Raw genomic sequence first — 24,498 nt, 5'->3', positions numbered from 1 at the left:
GGCAACTTTTTCACGCAGAGGGTGGTATGTGTATGGAATGAGCTGCCAGAGGATGTGGTGGAGGCTGATTGCAACATTTAAGAGGCATTTGGATGGGTATATGAATAGGAAGGGTTTGGAGGGATATGGGCCGGTTGCTGATAAGTGGGACTAGATTGGGTTGGGATATCTGGTCAGTATGGACGGGTTGGACCGAAGGGTCTGTTTCCATGCTGTACATCTCTATGAATCTATGACTCTATTTGGACCCCATTTACCAACCTCTTAGAAAAAGAACCGGAAGTGATATCACCCATCACAACAGACCAAGACAAATAGATAAATAGAAAACAGGACAGTACACCAGTGCTTCAATAGAGGCTCACTGATCATGTTACTAGCATGGTGATGAAACATTTGAGAACAAATCTGCCAGCTCAGCAAGCAAATTTACAACCAGAGCTCCAGGATGTTAATCAAGTGACAGTGAAGGGACAGCGATACGATTCCAAACAGGATAGTGTGTGGTTTGTGGTAGTTATGTTCCCATGCTTTCCAGATCATAGAGACAAGATGCTGGAGAAGTGCTGCTATCCATGCAAAGCACCAAGGCCTGTGCCTTCTGTATGGGCCCAGACTTCAGTGCAATGACCCTCTGCTACCAATCAGTGCATGTCTATCCCCATATTTTAGAAAGATAGAATCTGTGGAAGCTGCTACATCAATTAAAGGTTCTGCAGCAGAAGCTGGAGCTAAGGGACCCTGGAACAGGAAAAACAGAAAGGCCCATGATTTCTCTTCCTGACCCTGGATAGGGGTTGTGAGTTTAGAAGGGGCTGGTGAAGAAGCCTTAGTGAGGTTTGCTGTGCGTCTTGTAGATGGCACATACTGCTACAGCTGTGCATTGATGTTGGAGGGAGTGAATGTCGAAGGCAGTGCACGGGATGCCAGTCAGTGGGCTGTTTTGTCCTAGATGGTGTTAAGCTTCTTGATCATTGTTGGAGCTGTTATCAATTTCATCACTTGATATTTCATCACCTACCTGACCTGTGCTTTATAGATGGTAGACACTACTTGAAGAATCAGGAGCTGAGTTACTCACTGCAGCATGTCCAGCCTCTAATCTGCTCTTGTAGAGTAGAGTAGCTTTTATTCATCATTTCTACCATATGCAGCTGGTACAGTAAAAATGAGATAGCGTTCCTCCAGGACCAAGGTGCCTCATGGACAGCACAAACTACACCATCATACAAAGGGCAGCATACAGTGTATAAGAAAGACAAGACATGCAAATTACAGTTTAAAAAGGAATGATAATTAATAGACATTGTTCTTGCAGCAACTTGAAATCGTGCAAAGAATTTCAGATGGTAAAGAGTCCAGTCATACTGTGTTAGGAGCCTGATGGCTTGGGGGAAGACACTGTTGCACTGTCTGGCTGTGAGAGACGGAATGCTCCGCTATCTTCTGCCAAATGGTAGGAGGAAAAAATGTTTGAGTAAGGGATGTGTGGCGTCTTCCACAATGCCTTTTGGATGCAGTGTGTAGTGTAAATGTCTGTAATAGAGGGGAGAGATAGCTCAATGGTCTTCTCAGCTGTCTTCACTATCAGTTGTAGTGTCTTACGATCCGAGATGGAGCAATTCCCAAACCAGGCAGTGAGACAGCAGCTCAGTTACTTGCAGTGAACCCTCTGTAGAATGTGATGAGGATGGGGAATGGGAGGTGTGCTTTCCTCAACCTACACAGAAAGTAGAGACACTGCTGGGCTTTCTTGGCTGTGGAGCTGGTATTGAGGGACCAGGCGAGATTCTCCACCAGGTGAAAGCCAAGAAATTTGGTGCACTTCACAATCTCCATGGGGGAGCCATCAATGTCCATCAGAGAGTGGTCACTCTTGCTCTCCTGAAGTCAATAACTATTTCTTTTATTTTGTCCACGTTCAGAGACAGGTTGTTGGCTCTGCACTAGTCCGTTAGTCGCTGCACCTCTTATCTGTTTGCTGACTTGCCGTTCCTGCTGGTGAGATCCACTACAGTCATGTCATCAGTGAATTTGATGATATGATTTGAGCTGTGCATTGCTGCACAGTCGTGTGTCAGCAGGGTGAACTGCAGTGGACTGAGCACACAGCCCTGGGGGCCCCCGTGTGGCATCATCTGTTGAGCAATTGGGATGATATGTGAACTGCAGGGTGTCCAGTGAGGGGGATGGTGGGTCTTAATATGCCTCATGAGTCTCTCAAAACACTTCATGATGATGGGTGTTAGCGCAACGCGGCTGTAACTGTTGAGACAGGATGCTGAAGATTTCCTCGGCACAGGGACAATGGTACCAGCCTTGAAGCACATTGGAACTATAACACAGTGCAGGGAGGGCTGAAGGGCCTGCTTCCATACTGTAGGGAATCTAAAAAAAAAGTCCGTGAGAACATCCACCAGTACATCAGAGCATCCTCTCAGCACTCTTCTAGCGATGTTATCTGGTCCATCAGACTTCCATGGGTTGACTCTGTATAGGGTTTTCCTCACGTTGGCCACAGTAAGATGCAGCACCCGGTTGCTGGGGGTAGCTGGACTTGTTCACTGCCTCCTTATTTATGCCTCAAGCCATTCATTGAAGTTGTTCGACTCATCCACGAGAGAGGCATTACCAGCACAAGCAGGCGATGCTGTTCTGTGGTTGGTGATGGCCTGGATGTCCTTCCACATGTTATGCGTATCACCGCTGTCCTGAAAGTGGCTGTGTATTCTCTGTGCGTATGCACAATTTGCCTCTTTGATGGTCTGGGACGCTGTTGTTAGGGCCACCTTGTCGTATCCTCTGAAGGTGGAATCACAGGTCTTCAGCAGCATGCACACCTTTGCGGTCATCCACAGCTTCTGATTGGGGTGAGAAGTGATGGTCTTGGACACAGTGACATCATCAATGCACTTGCTAATGTAGCAAATCACCGATGCCATGTGTAAGCAATGTATTTATATGGCTCGTCCAGTTCTGTTTCTGATTAATGGTCATCCTTAAGATCTTGATAGGTGATTCAGTGGTAAGAATGTCATTGAATGTCAATGTAAGATAGCGAGAATTCCTCTTCCTGAGAAATCTTTGTTTGGTATATATGTACCATGAATGTTACACCATTTCTCAGCCAGCTCAATCTAACCCTTGCTGATATGGATTCTGACTGCTTCAATATTTGAGGAATCCTGAATGGTGCTTAAAATTGTGCAACCACAGTGAGTGTTCCCACTTCTGATCTTATGACGGAGGGAAGGTGGTTAGTAAAGCTGCTGAAGATGGTTGGGCAATGTGAGCCCTAAGGAACACCTGCACAGCTGAGATGATTGAGCTCCAACAATTGCAACCATCTTTCTTTGTGCTAGGATAACACCAATAAATGGAGAGTTGATCCACTGATTCCCATTGACTTCAGTTTTGCCAGACCTCCTTCATGCCACACTAGATCAAATGTTGCCTTTATGTCATGGGCATTCACTTTCATTTTGCCTCTGGAGTTCAGCACTTTTACCCATGTTTAAACCAAGGCTGTAATGAGGTCAGCAGTGTAGTGACCCTGGCAGAACCCAAATGGAGCATCGGCAAGTCGTTATTGTCAATGATCTCACTAGTTCAAAGCACACAAGATTTGAAGTTAGTTAGCCATCCCCCATACAGTCCAGACTCATATCAACTAACCCCACATGGACTAATGATTGAACTGATCAGTTAGGCCTTGGTGGAGTCATTCAATGCTGCAAATTGTATGGTAACCTCCCAGATATTGAAGTGCTACAAATAAGTTATTTTTTAGAAAAAGCATTCAACTTCTTGTTTGTTTATGCACTGAATGCATGTTTATTTACCAAATAGTATGTTTTGTTGTATATTATTTTGGCTGAAGTGATTGTAACTACATTTACTATGTAGCTTAACTTTTTGTATGTTAAATGTTCAATTTCAGAGGAAGCTATCCTACCCTATACAGGTAGAGTAAAGTTCATCTATTTATTGCATGGATCATAAGAAAATAGTGCTGTCTTGCAAATGGTGAATAACTAACTGAACTGGTGAAAAATAAAGGGAAAGTGGAACCTAAGACCAGGATTGACTGTGGCCATCGTTAAGCTTTTACAACTTGAACTAAGTTGAATTGGATGGATTCAAAAATACCACACCAGGGTGATAATGAATGTGACTGGATTACTTTCTCTTAATAAATATGAAAGTAAACTATAAAATAATTGAACTATGTTTGTGTTAATCATTAAAATAAAATGGTGCATAATTTGCAAGTTTTGTGTCAGCTCTTTCAGACTAATGCTGGTTGTTGGATAGTATAGAGAGAAATTCACTTGGCATCTTACTCATTCTTGTCTTTCTCCAGAGATATGTTCTATCTCTATTGGTCCATGTTAGTAATTGGATTATTGTCGGTATGAAAAGTATTTTACTTTCTTTGTCATCTAGCACAAGCTGAAGTCAGGATGTGTTACATTGTAATCCAGTTTAAATCAAGCCCTCCCTACCTCTCAAAAACTTGCAAGTTTTGACCTGCAAACTCTTATTCAATACGTGTAAGAATTTCAAAAGTGCATGAATCTGACAAGTTCCTGAAATTGCTCTCTTTTTCAATGATTTTTAGCTACTTTTGAAATTGGTTGTAGTATTTCATTATTCATCAATATTGTTTATTTCATTATTTCTGAGAATAAATGACATAACCAGCATTGAAAAGAGTAAAGTCATTCCAAAAGCACTGGTTATGTGAGAGGAGTTTTCATTTTCAGAAGTTTATATGAGATGAGAAATTCTAAATCGTGGGACAATTAAAGTTGGAGACTGCTGTGTGGTTAAGGGTGAATTTCATCAACGATGAATGAGAAAAAAATAGGTCGGGTGGTGTAAGATTGGGGTTTCTCTCCCTAAACCTTTCCTTCTCTTTTGTGTCCTCTCAGATGTTCCTTAAAACCAATCTTATTTTTTATCCATATTTGGCCAATACCCACTTTTGTGGCTTGCTGCTTTTTTTTAATAACTCTGCTGTGAAATTTTGTTGGCCATTTGCTATGTAAATCCAAGTTGTTTCTCTTGATAAATTTTTAAAACCACCTCAGTAAACAAGTAAAGTAGTCGCTAGACTATGAAACTTGATACTTCATGATTCTTCATTTTATATGTTACATTTCCACTACAGAATTGAAGAGTGGAAAATAATAATATATATTAAAGGATATGAAGTTTCTAATATAAATAAATTAAAATGCACCAAGTAATGTTTTGGGGTTGAGGTTTAAAAAGGAAACACTACTCTATAATCATTTGTTAGTTTGTGGTACAGAGTCTGAGACATTCTGTTTTTTTTTGCATCATTATGTTCCATTACCAGGAATGTCTAAGGTATCTTTCCTTTTCAGAGCATTCTGTGCTGATGTTTTTCTCACTCAGTTGCTGTTTTCACTCAAGCTGTCAACAGTGAAAGAAGTTTGTTAGTCTGGAATTATGACCTTTTGCAAGTGGTTCTGCATTAACCTGATTCCAATGTAGCACACTGAAGCTAACATAAACAAGGTTAAAATATCTCTGTTTGCATACACTTGTGTAGATCTGATTAGCTCTTTTTTTCAATCTTTAGGATGTGTGTTCCAACCAGCACAGTTCACTATGAGCTGAATCGACAAAGCAATGACCTCTTCAAAACTAGCGTGCCGTCTCCTGTATGCCGGCGAATGGGAGTATTAGTTGCATTTGAAGCATTTGAAGATTTAGTTAAGTGAGTATTGTCTCAATTAAGAGTGTTCAAGAGTTAAGTTTTAGTTTTTTAACAATATTCTTTTGCAGGATGTGGGCATTGCAGGCAAGGCCAGAATTTGTTGCCCACAGGTAATTGCCTTTGAGAAGGCAATGATGAGCCACCTTCCTAAGCCACTGAAGTCCATTTGGCGTACATACACCTACAGCAATGTTAGGAAGGGAGTTTCAAGGTTATCACCCAGCAAGGTTGATAGTACTTTGATATTGTTCCCAAGTCAGGATGGTGTGTGATTTGAATGGTAAATAGTAGTTGGTGATGTTCCCATTCCTCTGCTGTCCTTGTCCTTCTAGTTGGTCACAGGATTGGAAGATGCTGTAGAAGAAGCCTTGATGAGTTTCTGAACTGCATCTTGCACTTACTTGCCACAGTATGTTAGTGTTAAGGGAGAGCTTTGAAGGCATTAGATGGCGTGTCATTCAAGAGGACTTCTTTGTCATAGATGCTGTCAAGCTACATGAGTGCTATTAGAGTTGTACTCATTCAGGCAATGGGGGAATATTCGACCGCACTCCCTACTCTTGACTTGTAGATGTAAACAGGTTTTGGTAGTTTGGAGGTAAATTACTCTTCCAACATGTAGCCTGCTCTTGTAGTTGCAGTATTTTTTGAGTGGTCCATTTCATCTTCTGGTCAATGATAGTCACCAGGATGTTGATAGTAGGGAATATTCAATGATGGTAGTGCCAATAAAGTCAAGGGAAGAGGATAAGATTCTCTCTTGATCGAGATAGTCATTAGCCATCATTTGTATGGCACAAATATTACTGACCATTTATCAGTAATATCATTTACCAACTCATCAAATCTGACTGCAACCAAGGAGAGAGAAATAGAATTAACTTTGAGTCCAATATGACCCTTCTTCAGAACTGTGGATTTCTAAAGAAGAATAATATTGGACTCTCAATGGTAAATCTCAAGCTACCAGGCTTCCTGAGTTTCTGCAGAACTACTTGTGACTTTTTGCTTGTTTTGATTGGTTTTAGTAACAAAAATGGCAATTTTGGGCTTAAGCAAATGCAGAGGAACCTCGATTATCCGAAAGAGATGAGCATGCATTGTTTCGTTCGGATAATCAATTATTCAGATAATCGATTTTACCTTAAACAAGGGAAGCCATACTGATCTAAAGCTGATTTAAATCTATATCTTAAACAGTATGTCAATAGTCTGATGAGGAAAGGGGCCATATTGGACCTGGTACTGGGGAATGAGCCAGGACAAGTGGTAGAAGTCACGGTGGGGGATTTCTTTGGGAACAGTGACCACAATTCTGTAAGTTTTAGAATACTCGTAGATAAAGAAGAGAGTGGTCCTAGGCCAATTATATCAAAATTAGGCAGGAGCTGGGAAATGTGGATTCAACACAGCTATTTGAAGGGAAGTCCACATTTGAGATGTGGGAGGCTTTCAAAGATAGGTTGACGGTAGTGCAGGATAGGCATGTCCCGTTGAAGGCAAAGGATAGGAAAGGCAAGATTCGTGAACTGTGGATGACAGGAGAAATTGTACGACTAGCCAAGAGGAAAAGGGAAGCGTACATAAGGTCTAGGCAGCTAAGAACAGAACGGGCCCTGGAGGAATATCGGAAGAGTAGGACAAGTCTTAAACAAGGAATCAAGCGGGCTAAAAGGAGTCATGAAATAGTTTAGCAAGCAGAATTAAGGAAAATCCCAAAGCATTTTATTCTTATATAAGAAGAAGTGGGTAACTAGAGAAAGGATTGGTCCACTAAAAGGTAATGAAGGAAGGCTGTGTGCCGAACCTGAGAGAATGGCTGAGATTCTGAATGATTACTTTGCATCAGTGTTCACTGAGGAGAGGAACATGATGAATCTTGAGATTATAGGTAGAAGTTTAATTAGTCTGGATCACGTTGGCATAAGTAGGGAAGACATGTTGGGTATGCTAGAGGATTAAGGTGGACAAATCCCCAGGACCGGATGGGATCTATCCCAGGTTGCTAAAGGAGGTGAGAGATGAAATAGCTGAGGCCCTGACAGATATCTTTGTGGCATCCTTAAATACAGGTGAGGTGCTGGAGGACTGGTGTGTTTCTCATGTTGTCCCCCTGTACAAGAAGGATAGCAGGGATATTCCGGGTAACTACAGACCAATGAGCCTGATGTTGGTGGTGGGGAAGTTGCTGGAGAGGGTACTGAGAGATAGGATCTATTTATATTTAGAAAAGAATGAGCTTATCAGTGATAGGCAACATGTTTTTGTGCGGGGGAGATCGTGCCTTACCAACTTAATAGAGTTCTTCGAGGAAGTGACCAAGTTATTAGATGAAGGAAGGGCTGTTGATATCATATAGATGGACTTTAGTAAGGCATTGTAAACTAATGGAGAAAGTGAAGTCATATGGTGTGCAGGGTGTTCTAGGTGGATAAAGATCTGGTTGCGCAACAGGAGACAGAGTAGTAGTTGAAAGGAGTTTCTCGAAATGGAGAAAGGTGACCAGTGGTGTTCCACAAGGGTCAGTATTGGGGTCATTGTTGTTTGTAGTATACATAAATGATCTAGAAGAGGGCACTGTTGGTATGATCAGCAAGTTTGCAGATGACACAAAGATTGGTGGACTAGCAGAAAGCATAAGGGACTGTCAGAGAATACAGGAGGATATAGATAGACTGGAGAGTTGGGCGGAAAAGTGGCAGGTGGCTTTCAATCCAGACAAATGTGAGGTGATGCATTTAGGCAAGTCTAATTCTAGAGCGAATTATATAATGAATGAAAGAGCCTTGGGAAAAGTTGATGGGCAGAGAGATCTGGGAGTGCAGGTCCATTGTACCCTGAAGGTTGCTGCACAGGTGGATAGAGTGGTCAAGAAGGCATATAGCATACTTGCCTTCATTGGACAGGGTATTGAGTATAAGAGCTGGCAAGTCATGTTAAAATTGTACAAGACATTGCTTAGGCCGCATTTAGAATACTGTTTCCACTTCTGGTCGCCATATTATCAAAAGGATGTGGACGCTTTGGAAAGGGTGCAGAGAAGATTTAAGAGGGTGTTGCCTGGTATGGAAGGAGCTAGCTATGAAGAGAGGTTGAATAAGTTAGGTTTATTTTCACTAGAAAAAAGGAGATTGAGGGGGGACCTGATTGAGGTTTATAAAATCATGAAGGGTATAAATAGAGTGGATAGAGACAAGCTTTTTCCCAGGGTGAAGGATTCAATAATGAGAGGTCACACTTTCAAGATGAGAGGTGGAAAGTTTAAGGGGGATACACGCGGCAAGTACTTCACACAGAGGGCGGTGGGCGTTTGGCACGCATTGCCAGCAGAGGTGGTAGAGGCAAGCACGGTAAATTCATTTAAGATGCGTCTGGACAGATGCATGAGTAGATGGGGAGCAGAGGGATACAAATGCTTAGGAATTGACCGACAGGTTTAGACAGTACATTTGGATCGGCTCAGGCTTGGAGGGCCAAAGGGCCTGTTCCTGGGCTGTAAATTTTCTTTGTTCTTTGTTCTTTTATAATTTTAATGAGTCAGCCATTTAAACAAAATAATGTTTGCAGTCTGCAACTTGTAGGTTAAAGTGGGAAGGACTAAACCCTTACCATGAAATTCCAGTATTTAACAAGGTCCCGAACAGCTCCTACAATCACAAGAGCGTTTGTCAGTTTCCGGGAACTCAGACTCACGATAGAAAGACAGAAGCCCCGCCTCATTCGTGCGTTCACATTCTCAGCCTTTTTTTTAATGAACGGCCCGGTAACGTGCCGGGAATACCGTAAACCACTTACTTTTGCAAAGGGCTGTATAACAACCCTTACCTAAAAAATACCCAGTCACTGATGCTTGAGCTGCTTGTGTTTCTTTGTTTTTGCCAGCATTTTCACATGTTCTTCAGTACAGGTAAATCAAATACACGTATATCTCTGATGTTACATTTTTGTGGGACCTTGAAATCTTCTTCGGATAATCTGGAATTCGGATAATCGATATTCAGATAATCGAGGTTCCTCTGTATTGGACAACTGCTTCGTAAACATTGATACCATTTTTAATTTGAATTTTGAAACTGGCACTTCCATATTACTCTCTTCCCTCTTATCTGTAGTCACTCTGTATAACCAAGCTCTCATGCCATGCGCTAGTTTCTCTATTCATGTTCATAGTCAACCTTTGTGATACTATCTATGTGGTTCACAAGTTTGTTAATGCCACAAAACTTTAACTGTCTACTTTTACCTTTAAATTTTGAGCTATCTATGTATAACATGTTACTTGCCTCACATCTTTGTGATGGAATTTTCAATCCCTAAACATCAAGGATATCATTCTGCCACAAACTGAGCTCTAACTTTCACCTGGTCACAGAGACCAAACCAGATGATGTACAACTTGCATGATGCTTACATTTCTAAAGTTGAGATGACTTTCAAATTTTGGCATGCTATCATTAAGATTTATTACTTGCACTTTCTCAAGATTGTCTATCTCTACTTTCTGTTCATTGCTGCAGAAATTAAAATTCTTCCTTTATCTCTCGATCTGGTGTCTCAAATACTGCTTTACTGAGCTCTCTCTCCATGTTATCCAAAGCTCCAACACTTGAAACTTGTCCTCCTGTTGTATCTTGCTCACTCATAACCCTTATCCACACTGGCTTCCTTTGCTCAAGCATCCTTGCTGCACCCTACTTTTGTGACTCCCTTCACATTCTATATAGTACCCTTCCCACTTTCAACTTTGGGTTCCTTTCAATATCCCTCCATCCCATACAATTCTTCTTGCAAGTATTTGAGCAGATTGCTTGCTATTACTTTGCAAATAGACTCAAATGTTAGCTGTTTGGTTGAGGTGTTGAGGAATCTTTGAAATATATGCCATAATGAACCTGTAGTTTCAGAAAAGGAAAGAAAGAAAGGTTTTTTTTTAAAAATCGCTGTAAATTTTAAATTAATATTGCAAATTTCCTAGTAAATTATTAGAAAACCAAATTTATATTTCTCTGTTAGTCAGTAGCCATTAAAACATTTCCTGAATGCATTTCCTAAAGGTAATGAAATAAAATTTAAAGCCAGTATGGGATTTCATTCGCTGTTTCCATTCTGTGTTGTACAAAAATAACTCCTGTAATCAATAAATAATACCAACAAAATCAAACTAGATTCAGTCTCTGTCTCAACTATAGGCCCAAACTGATAGTATAAATTACTTCATGTTTTCTATCATTAACTTGGCAATAATTTGAATATTTGTACTTCTAAAGAAACTTTGAAGGAGTGATTGCCTGCTTTGCTGACCCATTTCTGGACAGTCCGCTATTTTCTGAAACAAGATCCACCTTCTTTGACCAAACAGACATTCAGGTGAGTTATGATCCCCTAACTTTATTTGATTTGATTTGATATTTATATTGTCACGTTAACCTAGGTACAGTGAAAAATTTTGCTTTGCTTGCAGTACAAGCAGATCATACCATACAAAATGCATTAGGGTAATAGAACAGAGCGAAGAATACAATATTACAGCTGCAGAGGAAGTGTGCAAAGAGCGAAATCAACATTAAATTAAAATTTGAGAGGTCCATTCAGAAGTCAATTAATAGCCAGGAAGAAGCTGTTCTTGAATCTGTTTGTATGTGTGTAGGTTGGAAACAATTATAATTGGGATGGGAGGGGTCTTTGATAATGTTGGCTGCCTTCCTTAGGCAGCGAGAAGGATAGTTGGAAGGTTGGCTTGCATGATGAACTGAACTGTGTTCACAACTCACTGCAGTTACTTACAGTTCTGGGCAGAGTAGTTACCATAGAAAGCCGTGATGCAACCAGATGGTGCATCTATAAAAATTGGTAAGAGTCTTGACACAAATGCCACATTTCCTTAGCCTTTTGAGGAAGTACAAGCGTTGTTGTGCTTTCTTGATTGTCATGTCAACATGGGTGGACCAGGACAGATTGTTGGTGATCATTACTCCTAGGAACATAATGCTTTCGACCATCTCCACCTCAGCACCATTGATACAGACGGGGGGGTGCCCTCCACCTTTCCTCCTATAGTCAATGACCAGCTCTTTCATTTTGCTGACATTGAGAGATTGTTATCTTGACACTATGCCACTGAGGAATTTCAGGTCTATAATGTATGTCAGCTCAAGAATGCAATATGTTTGTAAACTTTCAAAGTAACAATTTAAAATATGGAAGTCAACTCAGAAATCCATGAGGAAAAAGTTGAAAACTGAGAGAAAGAGGGTGTATTAAATTGATCAAATTTAGGAATCTAAAACGTGAACACTAGAGGAGGACGGAAAGACAAAGAACTTTGATGTCCTGAGGAAAAAAAACTGATTTGGATTGGGATTTTAATGTGAATGCAGAAAAGTGTCAGGCTATGTGGTTAGTATATTGTGCCCAGTCTTGGATATCTTCAGAGAGAATATTCATATGAAGAGGAGTGTGCAGAAGAGATACAACAAAATGAAACTAAGGATGCTTTGCTTTCATGGAGTCTATGAAAATTATGATTTTCTTCAGTAGGACTAAGATAATTTAGTAGGGATTTTAGAGAAAATAGTATTTTGATAAGTAGTTGATAAATTGATTATTATTGAGCGTTAATTTATAAAATAACCAAATAAAAAGAGAAAGTTAGAATTTTTCTTCTTGCAGAAAGTTTAATATATTACATATCCTAGCAGAAATAGTGGTACAAATGGAACTCAAAATGTCTTTTAAGAGCACTTTGGTTAAATTTGTGAAAAATATAAAATTCAAAAGTATGTAGGAAAAATTCAGTGGAAAAGAGACAATAGATGTTGAAGAGTACAGGGTGATGAATGAATGGGAGGGAGGGGAGCTCAGGTTGTAAGCAGTGAATTTTGAATAAGTTGGCATTTAGAGTCATAGAGTCATAGCGATGTACAGCACGGAAAAAGATCCTTCGGTCCAACCCGTCCATGACGACCAGTTATTCCAACCCAATCTAGTCCCACCTGCCAGCACTCGACCCATATCCCTACAAACCCTTCCTATCCATATACCCATCCAGATACCCTTTAAATGTTGCAATTGTACCAGCCTCCACCACTTTCTCTGGCAGCTCATTCCATACACGTACCACCCTCTGCGTGAAAAAGTTGCCCCTTAGGTCTCTTTTATATCTTTCCCCTCTCACCCTAAGCCTATGCCCTCTAGTTCTGACTCCCCGACCCCAGGCAAAAGACTTTGCCTATTTACCCTATCCATGCTCCTCATAATTTTGTAAACATGTATAAGGTCACCCCTCAGCCTCCGAAGCTCCAGGGAAAACAGCCCCAGCCTGTTCAGCTTCTCCCTATAGTCCAAATCATCCAACCCTGGCAATATCCTTGTAAATCTTTTCTGAACCCTTTCAAGTTTCACAACATCTTTCCGATTGAGTCAGAAGAATCAGAAAGTTGTACATTAAGGTCCTTGGGAGATCAAGTCTAAAGGCAATGAAAGCACTGGTGCCACAGAGCTAGATGGATTGAGTGGCCTTATTCTATGCTATCAATATAATTCTTTATTTCATTTGTAGAAAGAATGAGAAAGGGTGGTCTACAGTCGCAATGACCATTGAAGGTGAAGTATTTCACCATCTAGCTATGAGAGAAGCATACATTTGCAGCAGTGAATATGGATTTTCAGTGGACACATTTCTGAGAACCTTGTTAATGCCTACCTGAAAATCAGTTAGTAATTATAAATAAGTATCACTTGCCTTTCACTCCGCCCTAGAATATCTTTAACACCAAGAACAGCCACGTAAGAATCCTACTCATTGACTACAGTTCAGCCTTCAACACTATTATGCCCTCAAGACCGATTACTAAATTTAGTGATCTCGGACTAAGCCCCACTCTCTGCAACTGGATCCTCAGTTTCCTGACCCACAGGCCACAATCAGTGAAGATTGGGGATAATATTTCATCCTCACTAACACTCAACACTGGGGCTCCCCATGGGTGTGTACTGAGCCCCCTACTGTACACACTGTATATCCATGACTGCATCGCCAAATACCAGACTAATGCCATTTGCAAGTTCGCTGATGACACCATCATACTTTGCTGCATCTCAGATGACGATGAAACAGACTACAGACAGAGGTGGAAGACCTGGAAAAATGGTGCACTGAGAACAACCTAGCTCTCAATGCCAGCAAAACCAAGAAACTCATTATTGACTTTCAGCAGGATATTACTCATGCTCCCCTACACATTATCAGCACAGAGGTGGAACAAGTGGGGAGCGTCAAGCTCCTGAGAGTGGTCATCCACAACAAGCTTTCTTGGACTCTTCATGTGGATGCACTGGTTACAAAGGCCCCAACAATGACTCTTCTTCCTCAGGCAGCTGAGGAAATTTGGCATGATGGCAAATACCCTTGCCAACTTTTATAGGTGTGCCTTCGAGCGCATTCTGTCTGGATGTATCACTGTCTGGTATGACAACTGTGCCATTCAAGATCGTAAACAGTTACAGAGAGTGGTGAACCCGGCCCAGACAATCACAAAGGCCAACCTCCCATCTGTACAATCCATCTACCAGGCCCACTGTCAAGGAAAGGCCGCCAGTATTCTCAGAGATCCATCCCACCCTGGCAAAGTTTTTCTACAACCTCTACCATCAGGGAGAAGGTACAGAAGCCTGAACACATGCTCTGGCCAGTTTTGCAATAGTTTCTACCCTACTGTTGTTAGAATACTGAATGGACTCACAAACTCTTAACATTCACCTTTACCTGTGTTTTTGTTTTTGTCGCTGTTTACCTATTATTTACTTATCTATGCTATTTAACTCTGTGATCTGCCTGTATTGCTCGCAAGACAATGCTTTTCACTGTGCCTCAGTACACATGTCAATAAATTCAATTCAATTCTATTCAATTCAATAAGTCTTTTAAAACTATTTTTTTTAAAACAGAGCTTGAAAGAGGAACCTACTCATATTTTGATTGTTGCCCTCAAAGAGGTTGATTCTGAGCAGGATGATGAACTGGTGCCTATCTTCAGCAAATTCTGTCAATCACAGGTATCTATATAACCTGCCTTGTAGATTTTACTTGTAAAGAGCCTCTAACCCATTTCAGCTGTAGCTCAGTTGGTAGCACTCTCTCCACTGAGTCAGAACATTAAGTTCAGCTCCCTGACTCTGTGAAAAGTGCAATCACTTGAATGAGATTTTAAACTGAGACCCCATGTGTTCTCTCAGTTGCTTTTTTTTCTTTTTGTCATTATAGTTAGGAGTACTGTCTCATGACAATTATACTTTTGTTGCTATTCATCATAAACATTTTTGAATAACTATGTATCAAAATAGATTCACTTTTACATTAGAAAAGTAAAAAATGACAGTGGAACTTGACATTCAGGGACTCTAACTTATTAATTTCCAAATCCAAATACATTCTAAATTAGGTAATGCTTTTATTTTTACAAAAACAGAAGTTTCTGGAAAAGCTCAGCAGGTCTGGCAGCATTTGTGCAGAGAAATCAGAGTTAACGTTTCGGGTCTGGTGACCCTTCCTCAGAACTGGACCTGACTCAAAAAGTTAACTCTGATTTCTCTTCACAGGTGCTGCCAGACCTACTGAGCTTTTCAAGCAACTTATGTTTTTGTTTCTGACTTACAACATCTGCAGTTCTTTCGGTTCCCATCTTTACAATCTAGTTAGAATTATTATTCCAAGATATTTCTCTCAATACTTGTTTAAATTTAGGAGAGGAAAATATGACAAAAGAAGTTCTACTAATTTTTGCATCATTTTCTAAACCCAAGCTCATTGAACGTTTTATTTGATAACGAAGCCAGTTAGCCAGAATGAATTTCTAAAGCAGGCAACTTTGAAGATATTAACTTTCTAGTTTGATTTTACTGCTCATCAGAATCTTCTTCAGCTGTTCCTTTTCCTTGTGTGTACAGAAAGCACTTCTTTTTGACTATGGAATCAGACGAATCACCTTTCTGGTTGGGCAGAAGGCAAGTTTTATTTTCTAAACTGGTTAATTCATCTTAAATAATTTAACAAAGAATATTATTTACTTTAGTTGTAAGTATTCACAATGTGATTTCTGATTTTCTTTTTCCTTCCCAATCTCATTTTCCTTGACAGCGAGAATTCCCCAAGTACTTCACCTTCAGGGCCAGTGCTGAGGTACGTTAAGCAATTTTGCTGCTAATAATAAGCCAATAAATATGCATCAATGGGTTATGATTGCAACAATTTTAAAACATGAGAAATGTTCCAACTCTAGCCCTGCAGTTCAAGCTGTCCTGTTATTACTGAGTTTGTAAATCCATTCCAGAAAGTATTTACTCTCTTCCAGCTAACAGGAATTGTTTCAATCAACCCAGTGTATCCACTATTTGCCACTGATTTTCAGTATCACTAAGAAGGCAGAGTGATGGTTTGTTAGGGAAATAGAAATGTCACATTACTGATGTTTTTGGAAGAGTTTCTGAGATTGGGGATAACTGACTGTTTGGGCTGAGTTAAACAGAGTTTCGATCTGTGCCATATCTGACCAGAGAGTAATGTCCTCAATATGAACATATTGATCTTAGATGAACAAATTTAGTTTAGGAAAAACAGAAATTGTTTTAAAAATCTTGAGTAAATTAACCTTTTTCCCCAATATCATCCAAAGTCTTTACTTTGAGCTTTTAAGTCTTGTCACATATCCAGAGACTCTGCTGGTCTTGTCTTGCATTTTAAGTTACTGCAATTAGATGTTGACTGCTCATAAATAACAGTAACAAAGTTAATCATTACTGTCATATCACCAAAATAAAACCTTAAAGCTATTCTACTAGATATAACCAATTGACCTGTTTTAGCATGATCCTTCATACTTTATACATTTTAAACATATATTGAAGGCATTTCATTCTGCTTCTCACTGAAAAGTTGCTATTTTATCAACTCAGAGGGGCTAAAAATGAAAATTTATTTTTAAATAGTAGAATATTGAAGATTTCAAAATCTTTCTATTTAATCTGCATTTGCACTTGTCCTGAAGTATGATTGCCCAGAAAAAGCTATCTATTGATGTGTTAATCACAATCAAAATGTATTTCTTCTTCTACTGTATTAATACTTACTTCATACCATCCCCACTCCCTAACTCAGTTGAATTTAAGGGATCAAGAATAAACAAATTACTTTAAATCTTAGTTTTGCATGAATTCAGGTGGAACTATCCGCATATAGAGAAACCAATCCTCCCACAGTTTTTGAGCAATGAATGTTGAATGATTCATCAGACTAAGTCTGTGTTAAATCCTCAGGTATATCTTACTCAACTGAAATCTTTTATAAAAGGAATGATCAATGGTAATCTACTTGATCTCAATTCAAATTGCCCTATGGAGGTTAGGTTGCAAAGCAACAGCTGAGTTCTGCTTTCTGATCACTGTTTGATCAGTGATAAATAAAATGGCAATCTGTACATCCCAAACCACTTACTGTACTACTAAGCTTTAAATGGATTCATGAATAAACTTTTGTTTTGTAACTACAGTCAGAAAACTTGCATGTTTTATCGTAATACATTTTGGTGCGATTTGCTTTACGTGTTTAACGAATGCATTGAAATTTTTCTCATCACATTTTCATAAAGATAACATGCAGGGTTTTCCTAGCCACAGTGTGGAGGTTGGGAAGCTTCTTGGTGACTGGGTGCAATTGGCTGCCTGTCCAATAGAGGTGGACATCCAATTTAAATTATTGAGGTCTCTATTAAGTTTCTTGGGCCAATGGCATTTTGCTGTTGGTGGAGTGATCCTTCAGCAGTGCCCACTTTCCCTAATGGGGTTGCCATGCTACAGAACTGGCCGACTACTGATGGGGCCAACAGTATCTATCTCCCACCTACCATTTTTAATTGGATAAAAATCCCAGAGATGACCAATTAAAAAGAGACTGCCTACAGGAAAATATCTTTCACACATATCTAGCACTCTTCGGGGGGGTTTAAACTAATTTGGCAGGGGGATGGGATCCGGACTTGTAGTCCAGCAAGTAGGCTAGCTGTTTGTCAGGATGTCCAAGAATGTAGGGAGGCTGTGGAGAAGGTAGCACTGACAGGGAATACTTGCGGACACAGAGATGGGTTCAAGTGTGTATACTTATCGGAAATAAGGTGGGTGAACTTAAGGCGTGGATCGGTACTTGGGACTACGATGTTGTGGCCATCACGGAAATGTGGATAGAAGAGGGACAGGAATGGTTGTTGGAGGTTCCTGGTTACAGATGTTTCAGTAAGATTAGGGAGGGTGGTAAAAAAAGAGGGGGGGGGTGACGTTGCTAATTAGAAATGGTATAACGGCTGCAGAAAGGCAGTTCGAGGGGGATCTGCCTTTGGAGGTAGTATGGGCTGAAGTCAGAAATAGGAAAGGAGCAGTCACCTTGTTGGGTGTTTACTATAGGCCCCCCAATCGCAGCAGAGATTTGGAGAAACAGATTGGGAAACAGATTTTGGAAAGGTACAGAAGCCACAGGGTAGTAGTTATAGGCGATTTCAACTTCCCAAATATTGATTGGAAGCTCTTTAGATTAAGTAGATTGGATGGGGCAGTATTTGTGCAGCGTGTCCAGGAAGCTTTTCTAACTCAGTATGTAGATTGTCTGACCAGAGGGGAGGCCATATTGGATTTGGTACTTGGTAACGAACCGGGACAAGTGATGGGCTTGTTAGTGGGTGAATATTTTGGTGATGGTGACCACAATTCTGTGACTTTCACCTTGGTTATGGAGAGAGATAGGTGCGTGCAACAGGGTAGGTTTTACAATTGGGGGAAGGGTAAATACGATGCTGTAAGACAGGATCTGAGGAGCATAAGTTGGGAGCATAGGCTGTCAGAGAAGGATATCGTGGAAATGTGGAACTTTTTCAAGGAACAGATTCGATGTGTCCTTGATATGTATGTACATGTCAGGCAGGAAAGTGATGGTCTTGTGAGGGAACCTTGGTTGATAAGGGAGGTTGAATGTCTTGTAAAGAGGAATAAGGAGGTTTACATAAGGTTGAGGAAACAAGGTTCAGGCAGAGCGTTGGAGGGATACAGGATAGCTAGAAGGGAACTGAAGAAAGGGATTAGGAGAGCTAAGAGAGGGCATGAAAAATCTTTGGCGGGTAGGATCAAGGATAACCCCAAGGCATTTTATGCGTATGTGAGAAACATGAGAATGACGAGAAAGAGGGTAGGTCCGATCAAGGACAGTAGTGGGAGACTGTGTATTGAGTCGGAAGAGATAGGAGAGGTCTTGAATGAGTACTTTTCTTCAGTATTTACAAATGAGAGGGACCGTATTGTTGAAGAGGAGAGTGTGAAACGGACTGATAAGCTAGAAGAGATACTTGTTAGGAAGAAAGATGTGTTGGGCATTTTGAAAAACTTGAGGATAGACAAGTCCCCCAGGCCTGACAGGATATATCCTAGGATTATGTGGGAAGCAAGAGAGGAAATTGCAGAGCCGTTGGCAATGATCTTTTCATCTTCACTGTCAACAGGGGTGGTACCAGGGAACTGGAGAGTGGCGAATGTTGTGCCCCTGTTCAAAAAAGGGAATAGGGATAACCCCGGGAATTACAGGCCAGTTAGTCTTACTTCGATGGTAGGCAAAGTAATGGAAAGAGTACTGAGTGATAGGATTTATGAGTATCTGGAAAGACTCTGCTTGATTAGGGACAGCCAGCACGGATTTGTGAGGGGTAGGTCTTGCCTTACAAGTCTTATTGAATTCTTTGAGGAGGTGACCAAACATGTGGATGAGGGTAGAGCAGTGGTTGTAGTGTACATGGAGTTTAGTAAGGCATTTGATAAGGTTCCCCATGATAGGCTTATGCGGAAAGTCAGGAGGCAAGGGAAATTTGGCCAGTTGGATAGAAAACTGGCTAACCGGTCGAAGTCAGAGAGTGGTGGTAGATGGTAAATATTCAGCCTGAAGCCCAGTTACAAGTGGAGTTCCGCAGGGATCAGTTCTGGGTCCTCTACTGTTTGTAATTTTTATTAATGACTTGGAAGAGGGAGTCGAAGGGTGGGTCAGTAAATTTGCAGATGATACGAAGATTGGTGGAGTTGTGGATAGTGAGGAGGGCTGTTGTCGGCCGCAAAGGGACTTAGATATAATGCAGAACTGGGCTGAGGAGTGGCAGATGGAGTTCAACCCTGTCAAGTGTGAGATTGTCCATTTTGGAAGGACAAGTAAGAATGCGGAATACAGGGTTAACGGTAGGGTTCTTAGTAAGGTGGAGGAGCAGAGGATCTTGGGGTCTATGTTCATAGATCTTTGAAAGTTGCCACTCAGGTGGATAGAGCTTGTAAGAAGGCCTATGGTGTATTAGCGTTCATTAGCAGAGGGATTGAATTCAAGAGTCGTGAAGTGATGTTGCAGCTGTACAGGACCTTGGTAAGGCCACATTTGGAGTACTGTGTGCAGTTCTGGTCGCCTCACTTTAGGAAAGATGTGGAAGCTTTGGAGAGGGTGCAGAGAAGATTTACCAGGATGTTGCTTGGAATGGAGAATAGGTCATACGAGGATAGGTTGAGAGTGCTAGGCCTTTTCTCATTGGAACGGCGAAGGATGAGGGGTGACTTGATAGAGGTTTATAAGATGATCAGAGGAATAGATAGAGTAGATAGTCGAGGAATAGACACTTCTGTGATATGGTAGAAGGATATTTATCTTGGTTGAACTATTCTCTAGCAGACATATATAACCTGAAATAAGAATGAACACTATTTCATTTAAAAGTATGTGATGTCCTTGTGTTTTAAAATCTCTATCCAGTTTGCAGAGGATCGTATTTATCGACATTTGGACCCGGCACTAGCCTTTCAGCTGGAACTTAACCGAATGCGAAACTTTGACCTGACTGCTGTTCCCTGCGGTAATCACAAGATGCACCTGTATTTAGGTGCTGCCAAGGTGAAGAAAGGAGCAGAAGTCACTGACTACAGGTTCTTTGTCCGAGCGATAGTGCGCCACCCTGACCTCATCACTAAGGTGAGAACCTAGGAATTACAAAGGATCTGTATGCGGCATTTTTGTTGCGACTCAGCACATAATTTTGGTTTAGCGGAAGTATAATTTTGACAATTAGCAGTGTGCATCTTTCACACCGAAAATTGAATCTAATCCAGCCAATGTTTGGTGTAAGATAAAGAAGGTGATTGTAATGTAAGAGCAAAAAAGAAGACTATTTGACCTAGCTAGCATGTTGCTTCCGAAGAGCATATAGAAAATCTCTCCAATCATGAGCCCTATTTCACTTTTTCAACCCTTGAGAGCAAGTTATGCACTCTCAAACACCCAAAGGCAATCAAAAAACTATGAATTTTAATCCATTCTTTCATATTCACTATTGGTTGTCTTGGTCTGTTGATAGCATTTCTCATCACATGAACTATGGTGTTCTCAAGAGTATTATTATTATTGTTGTCTCTAAACCCACTCCCAGGTATTAAAACTGCTTTGGTTTATGCATAGACTTTTTTTTTAAACCTCAGATAATTAAACAAGTGGGGAGAGGGAAATTATATAAAGTAATGCATGGTTGTATAACTAGAGAACTATTGTAAATATTGTATTGAAAGACATCGGATTATGATGCGGTAGAAAGAAAAAGGTGAGCTAAAAAGTGTTTTTGCTGTTGTGGAAAAACAGCTGTGTCTACTGTGATATCCTAAATATTTACAAACTTCCAATGTATTGAAGCAGGAATGAGGGGGTTTCCCTATGAGGAGAAGTTGAATAGTTTAGCCTGATGTTCCGCAGCATTTAGAAGATGAAAGGTGATATCTCAGTGAAGCATTTAAAATTTTTGAGAGGTATAATGGGTGAATGCTGGGATAAGGTTGCCTTGGTTAGATGGTCTAGAACATTCTCAGAATAAGGAATTGATCATTTATGACTGAGACAAGGCGAACCTTCTTCACTCAGGGTTTTGGACCTTTGGAATTCTCTACCTCAGAGAGTTGAGGATGCTCAATTCTCAAGTATATTCAAGACTAATCGCCTGATATTTAGAGACTGAGGGAATCATAAAATATGGGGATAGTGCAAGAAGTTGGAGCTAAGGTAGAAGATCGGCCAAAAGCTGATTGAATGGCAGATCATGTTTGAAGGGCTGAATGATCATCTTATATGAGAAAGGTGGAAAGGGAAATGGAGCCTGAGTTCCATGGCATATTGGGCAAAACAGAGTTTTATACGGTGAAGAAAAATCAACATTGGAATGAAAATGAATTCTTACAGTTAATTCTAAGCTACCAGCATTCCCCTTGCATGCTATTTCTAATGTGCTAATTTGCATACATGACCTTACCCTTCAATGGTAAAATGGGATTGATTTGATAACTTTTTCATCAGACCATTATTATTAGTTATGAGATGACTCAATATGAGGCAGTCTTTTGGGATATGAGAACTTTCCTTACGTTAACTATCAAGTCCTTTTAAGCTCTCTCTCAAAGGAGCACTTTGGTCAGGAAAGGAAAAGTCATAGCAAGACCACAACCCTGTGAAGTGAATTTGGATTATGAATTTGTAGAGACCTCAAAGAACTGTTGTTTAGTTGGGAACTAGGAATAAATGTAAGGAGATTCTGATCCTCAAAAAACTCCAAAAGTATTAAAAGCATCTATTCCAGAATTTGATTTGCTGTGATTTCAATCTTCTGCACTGTAGGAAGCCTCTTTTGAATATCTACAAAATGAGGGAGAGCGTCTGCTGCTTGAGGCCATGGATGAATTGGAGGTGGCTTTTAACAAACAGACTGTCCGCACTGATTGCAATCATATCTTCCTCAACTTCGTGCCAACTGTGATAATGGACCCATCCAAGGTTTGAAAATTTCTGATTTCTTGTGTTTGTCTGAATTGTTAGTTCAAGAATCTTACTCTAGTCATCATACATGGTTTCACTTTCTGTCATTTAAAGCAAAAGAAAAAAAAAGCAAGCAATTGTTTTAGTTTTTACTTATGGTGAATTCCGCATGATATTATGCATGAAATAGGAAACTTCTACAAATCTACAGAGAAACTGTCCGGAATATCTCAAAGAAGTAGATTCCGCAAAAATGGTTTTCTTTTGTAATCCAAACTTGATGCAGTGATAGTGACATACCATATATTTGCTAAAAAGTATTAGCAGTCTCTAGAGAAGAACAGCAATGTTAATTTTAATAAGTCTGATTCGGCTATGTTGAGCCATGATTTTCAGTGGGAATGTCAACTGTGCGCTGCACACTTCGATTTGTCTCACTTAGTCCAACCATGCTCACAGAAGTAAAGGGTTGTCACTGATCTGTCTTATTTGATCATCTCTGCTCTCATAAAAATTCTGAACTTGCATAAAGGACTCTCAGTCATCATCAACTTGTGTTGTGCAACTAACTGAATGATTAAGTCGCTAAATCTTGGAATGCTGAATGAGGGGCACAACTTCTGTTTGCTTCCCTGAAGAAAAGCACATCACAATATAAGTCGACTGAAGTTACAATTTTCTGTGAGGCCAATAATTGTGGTTTTATTTTGGAGGTGAGAATTGTTGTCGGTACTTTCGTGTTTTTCTTTATTGAATATGGAAGGGTTTATTCAAAATAACTTATCAAATCATAAAAGCACATTATTGCTTCCCTTTGAAGTGCTGTCATCACAATCAAAGGGATGTCTGACTCTTTTCTCACTATAAAATCTTTTGTGTTGTGTTGATTTGACATTATATGTTTTTCAATGTTTATTTTCAGATTGAGAAGTCTGTCCATGACATGGTTATGAGATATGGAAGCAGGTTGTGGAAACTCAGGGTCCTGCAAGCTGAGCTCAAAATAAATATCCGCCTAACGCCCACAGGAAAAGCAATCCCAATCCGTTTGCTTCTTACCAATGAATCTGGATATTACTTGGATATGAGCCTTTACAAGGAGGTGCCAAATGCTAGGACTGGACAGGTAGATGCTTGTTGAATTATGGAGGGTTCTCGAGCTTAGAAAATGTAAATGAATGTGCAAGCTCCAATTCCCAATTTGCAACGGTGGAGAAACAATCTTTAAACAGCCAAAAATTGCAATTGTTTTAAATGTGAAACTAGAACTAAGTACTCCATGGGTCAGTGGTCTCTGTAAAAAGAACAGAGGTGGTATTGAAGGTGGGACCTTTTCATCACAAGGCAGGGTATCAGCAATGAACAAGAATTAAAAAGGAACAGGACAAGGGAAATCTTCATACATGTGAAATATGGAAAACAGCCACTTGTTAATGACATAAGACAATAGAAAAAAGAACGTGGGAACAAGTTAAAGTCTATAACAAAGCAAGAAATGTTTGACTAGCTGAAGGAGTTCAGGGCTTAGGCAGGGAGAAATTGAAGTATTAAAATCAACATTAAAGTGAAGGTTGTGCAAAGTATCTCATAGAAAAATAGATGTTGCTCTTAGAATATGCAGAATTTTCACCATCACTGGAACAGGAAACAGCCAACTGCCAGAGGGGCAAGAGAAGGGGAATTAAAATGACAAATGAGAAGGATCTCAAGCCCCCATCTTGCAGATATAACAGATAATTAATTAAGCATTCACCTGGTCTGCTTCTGGTCTATCTTCTATAGAGAATACTGCACCACAGCAACAAATGCACCTTGTAGTTTTGAGCAACTATATGTAAATTGTAGTCTTACCCAGAAGGAACATATCTCGTTTCGGATAGGGAGGGGATGAATAGGT

The 24,498-nt window shown here is 40.2% G+C and overlaps 1 protein-coding gene across 3 annotated transcripts in view; it reads left to right on the top strand.

Moving 5' to 3' along the window:
- acacb (acetyl-CoA carboxylase beta) overlaps positions 1 to 24,498 on the top strand; it is a 141,444-nt gene that overhangs the window by 73,787 nt on the left and 43,159 nt on the right. For 2 of the 3 annotated variants that reach the window (XM_087999927.1, XM_087999929.1), the window contains 9 exons: positions 3,941 to 3,964; positions 5,612 to 5,749; positions 11,017 to 11,116; positions 14,696 to 14,803; positions 15,695 to 15,751; positions 15,885 to 15,926; positions 20,565 to 20,780; positions 22,464 to 22,619; positions 23,524 to 23,727. In XM_087999927.1, coding sequence (XP_087856053.1) covers positions 3,941 to 3,964; positions 5,612 to 5,749; positions 11,017 to 11,116; positions 14,696 to 14,803; positions 15,695 to 15,751; positions 15,885 to 15,926; positions 20,565 to 20,780; positions 22,464 to 22,619; positions 23,524 to 23,727 — 1,045 coding nt within the window. The remainder of the gene's footprint in view (positions 1 to 3,940; positions 3,965 to 5,611; positions 5,750 to 11,016; positions 11,117 to 14,695; positions 14,804 to 15,694; positions 15,752 to 15,884; positions 15,927 to 20,564; positions 20,781 to 22,463; positions 22,620 to 23,523; positions 23,728 to 24,498) is intronic. The other variant, XM_087999928.1, reaches the window with a different exon arrangement.

This window comes from Chiloscyllium plagiosum, unplaced genomic scaffold (assembly GCF_037043375.1).
Source record: "Chiloscyllium plagiosum isolate Xiang-an unplaced genomic scaffold, Cpla_swu_hap1 HiC_scaffold_24, whole genome shotgun sequence".
NCBI lineage: Eukaryota > Metazoa > Chordata > Chondrichthyes > Orectolobiformes > Hemiscylliidae > Chiloscyllium > Chiloscyllium plagiosum.
Note: the sequence above shows the minus strand (reverse complement) of the source record. Positions and strands in the feature narration are given on the sequence as shown.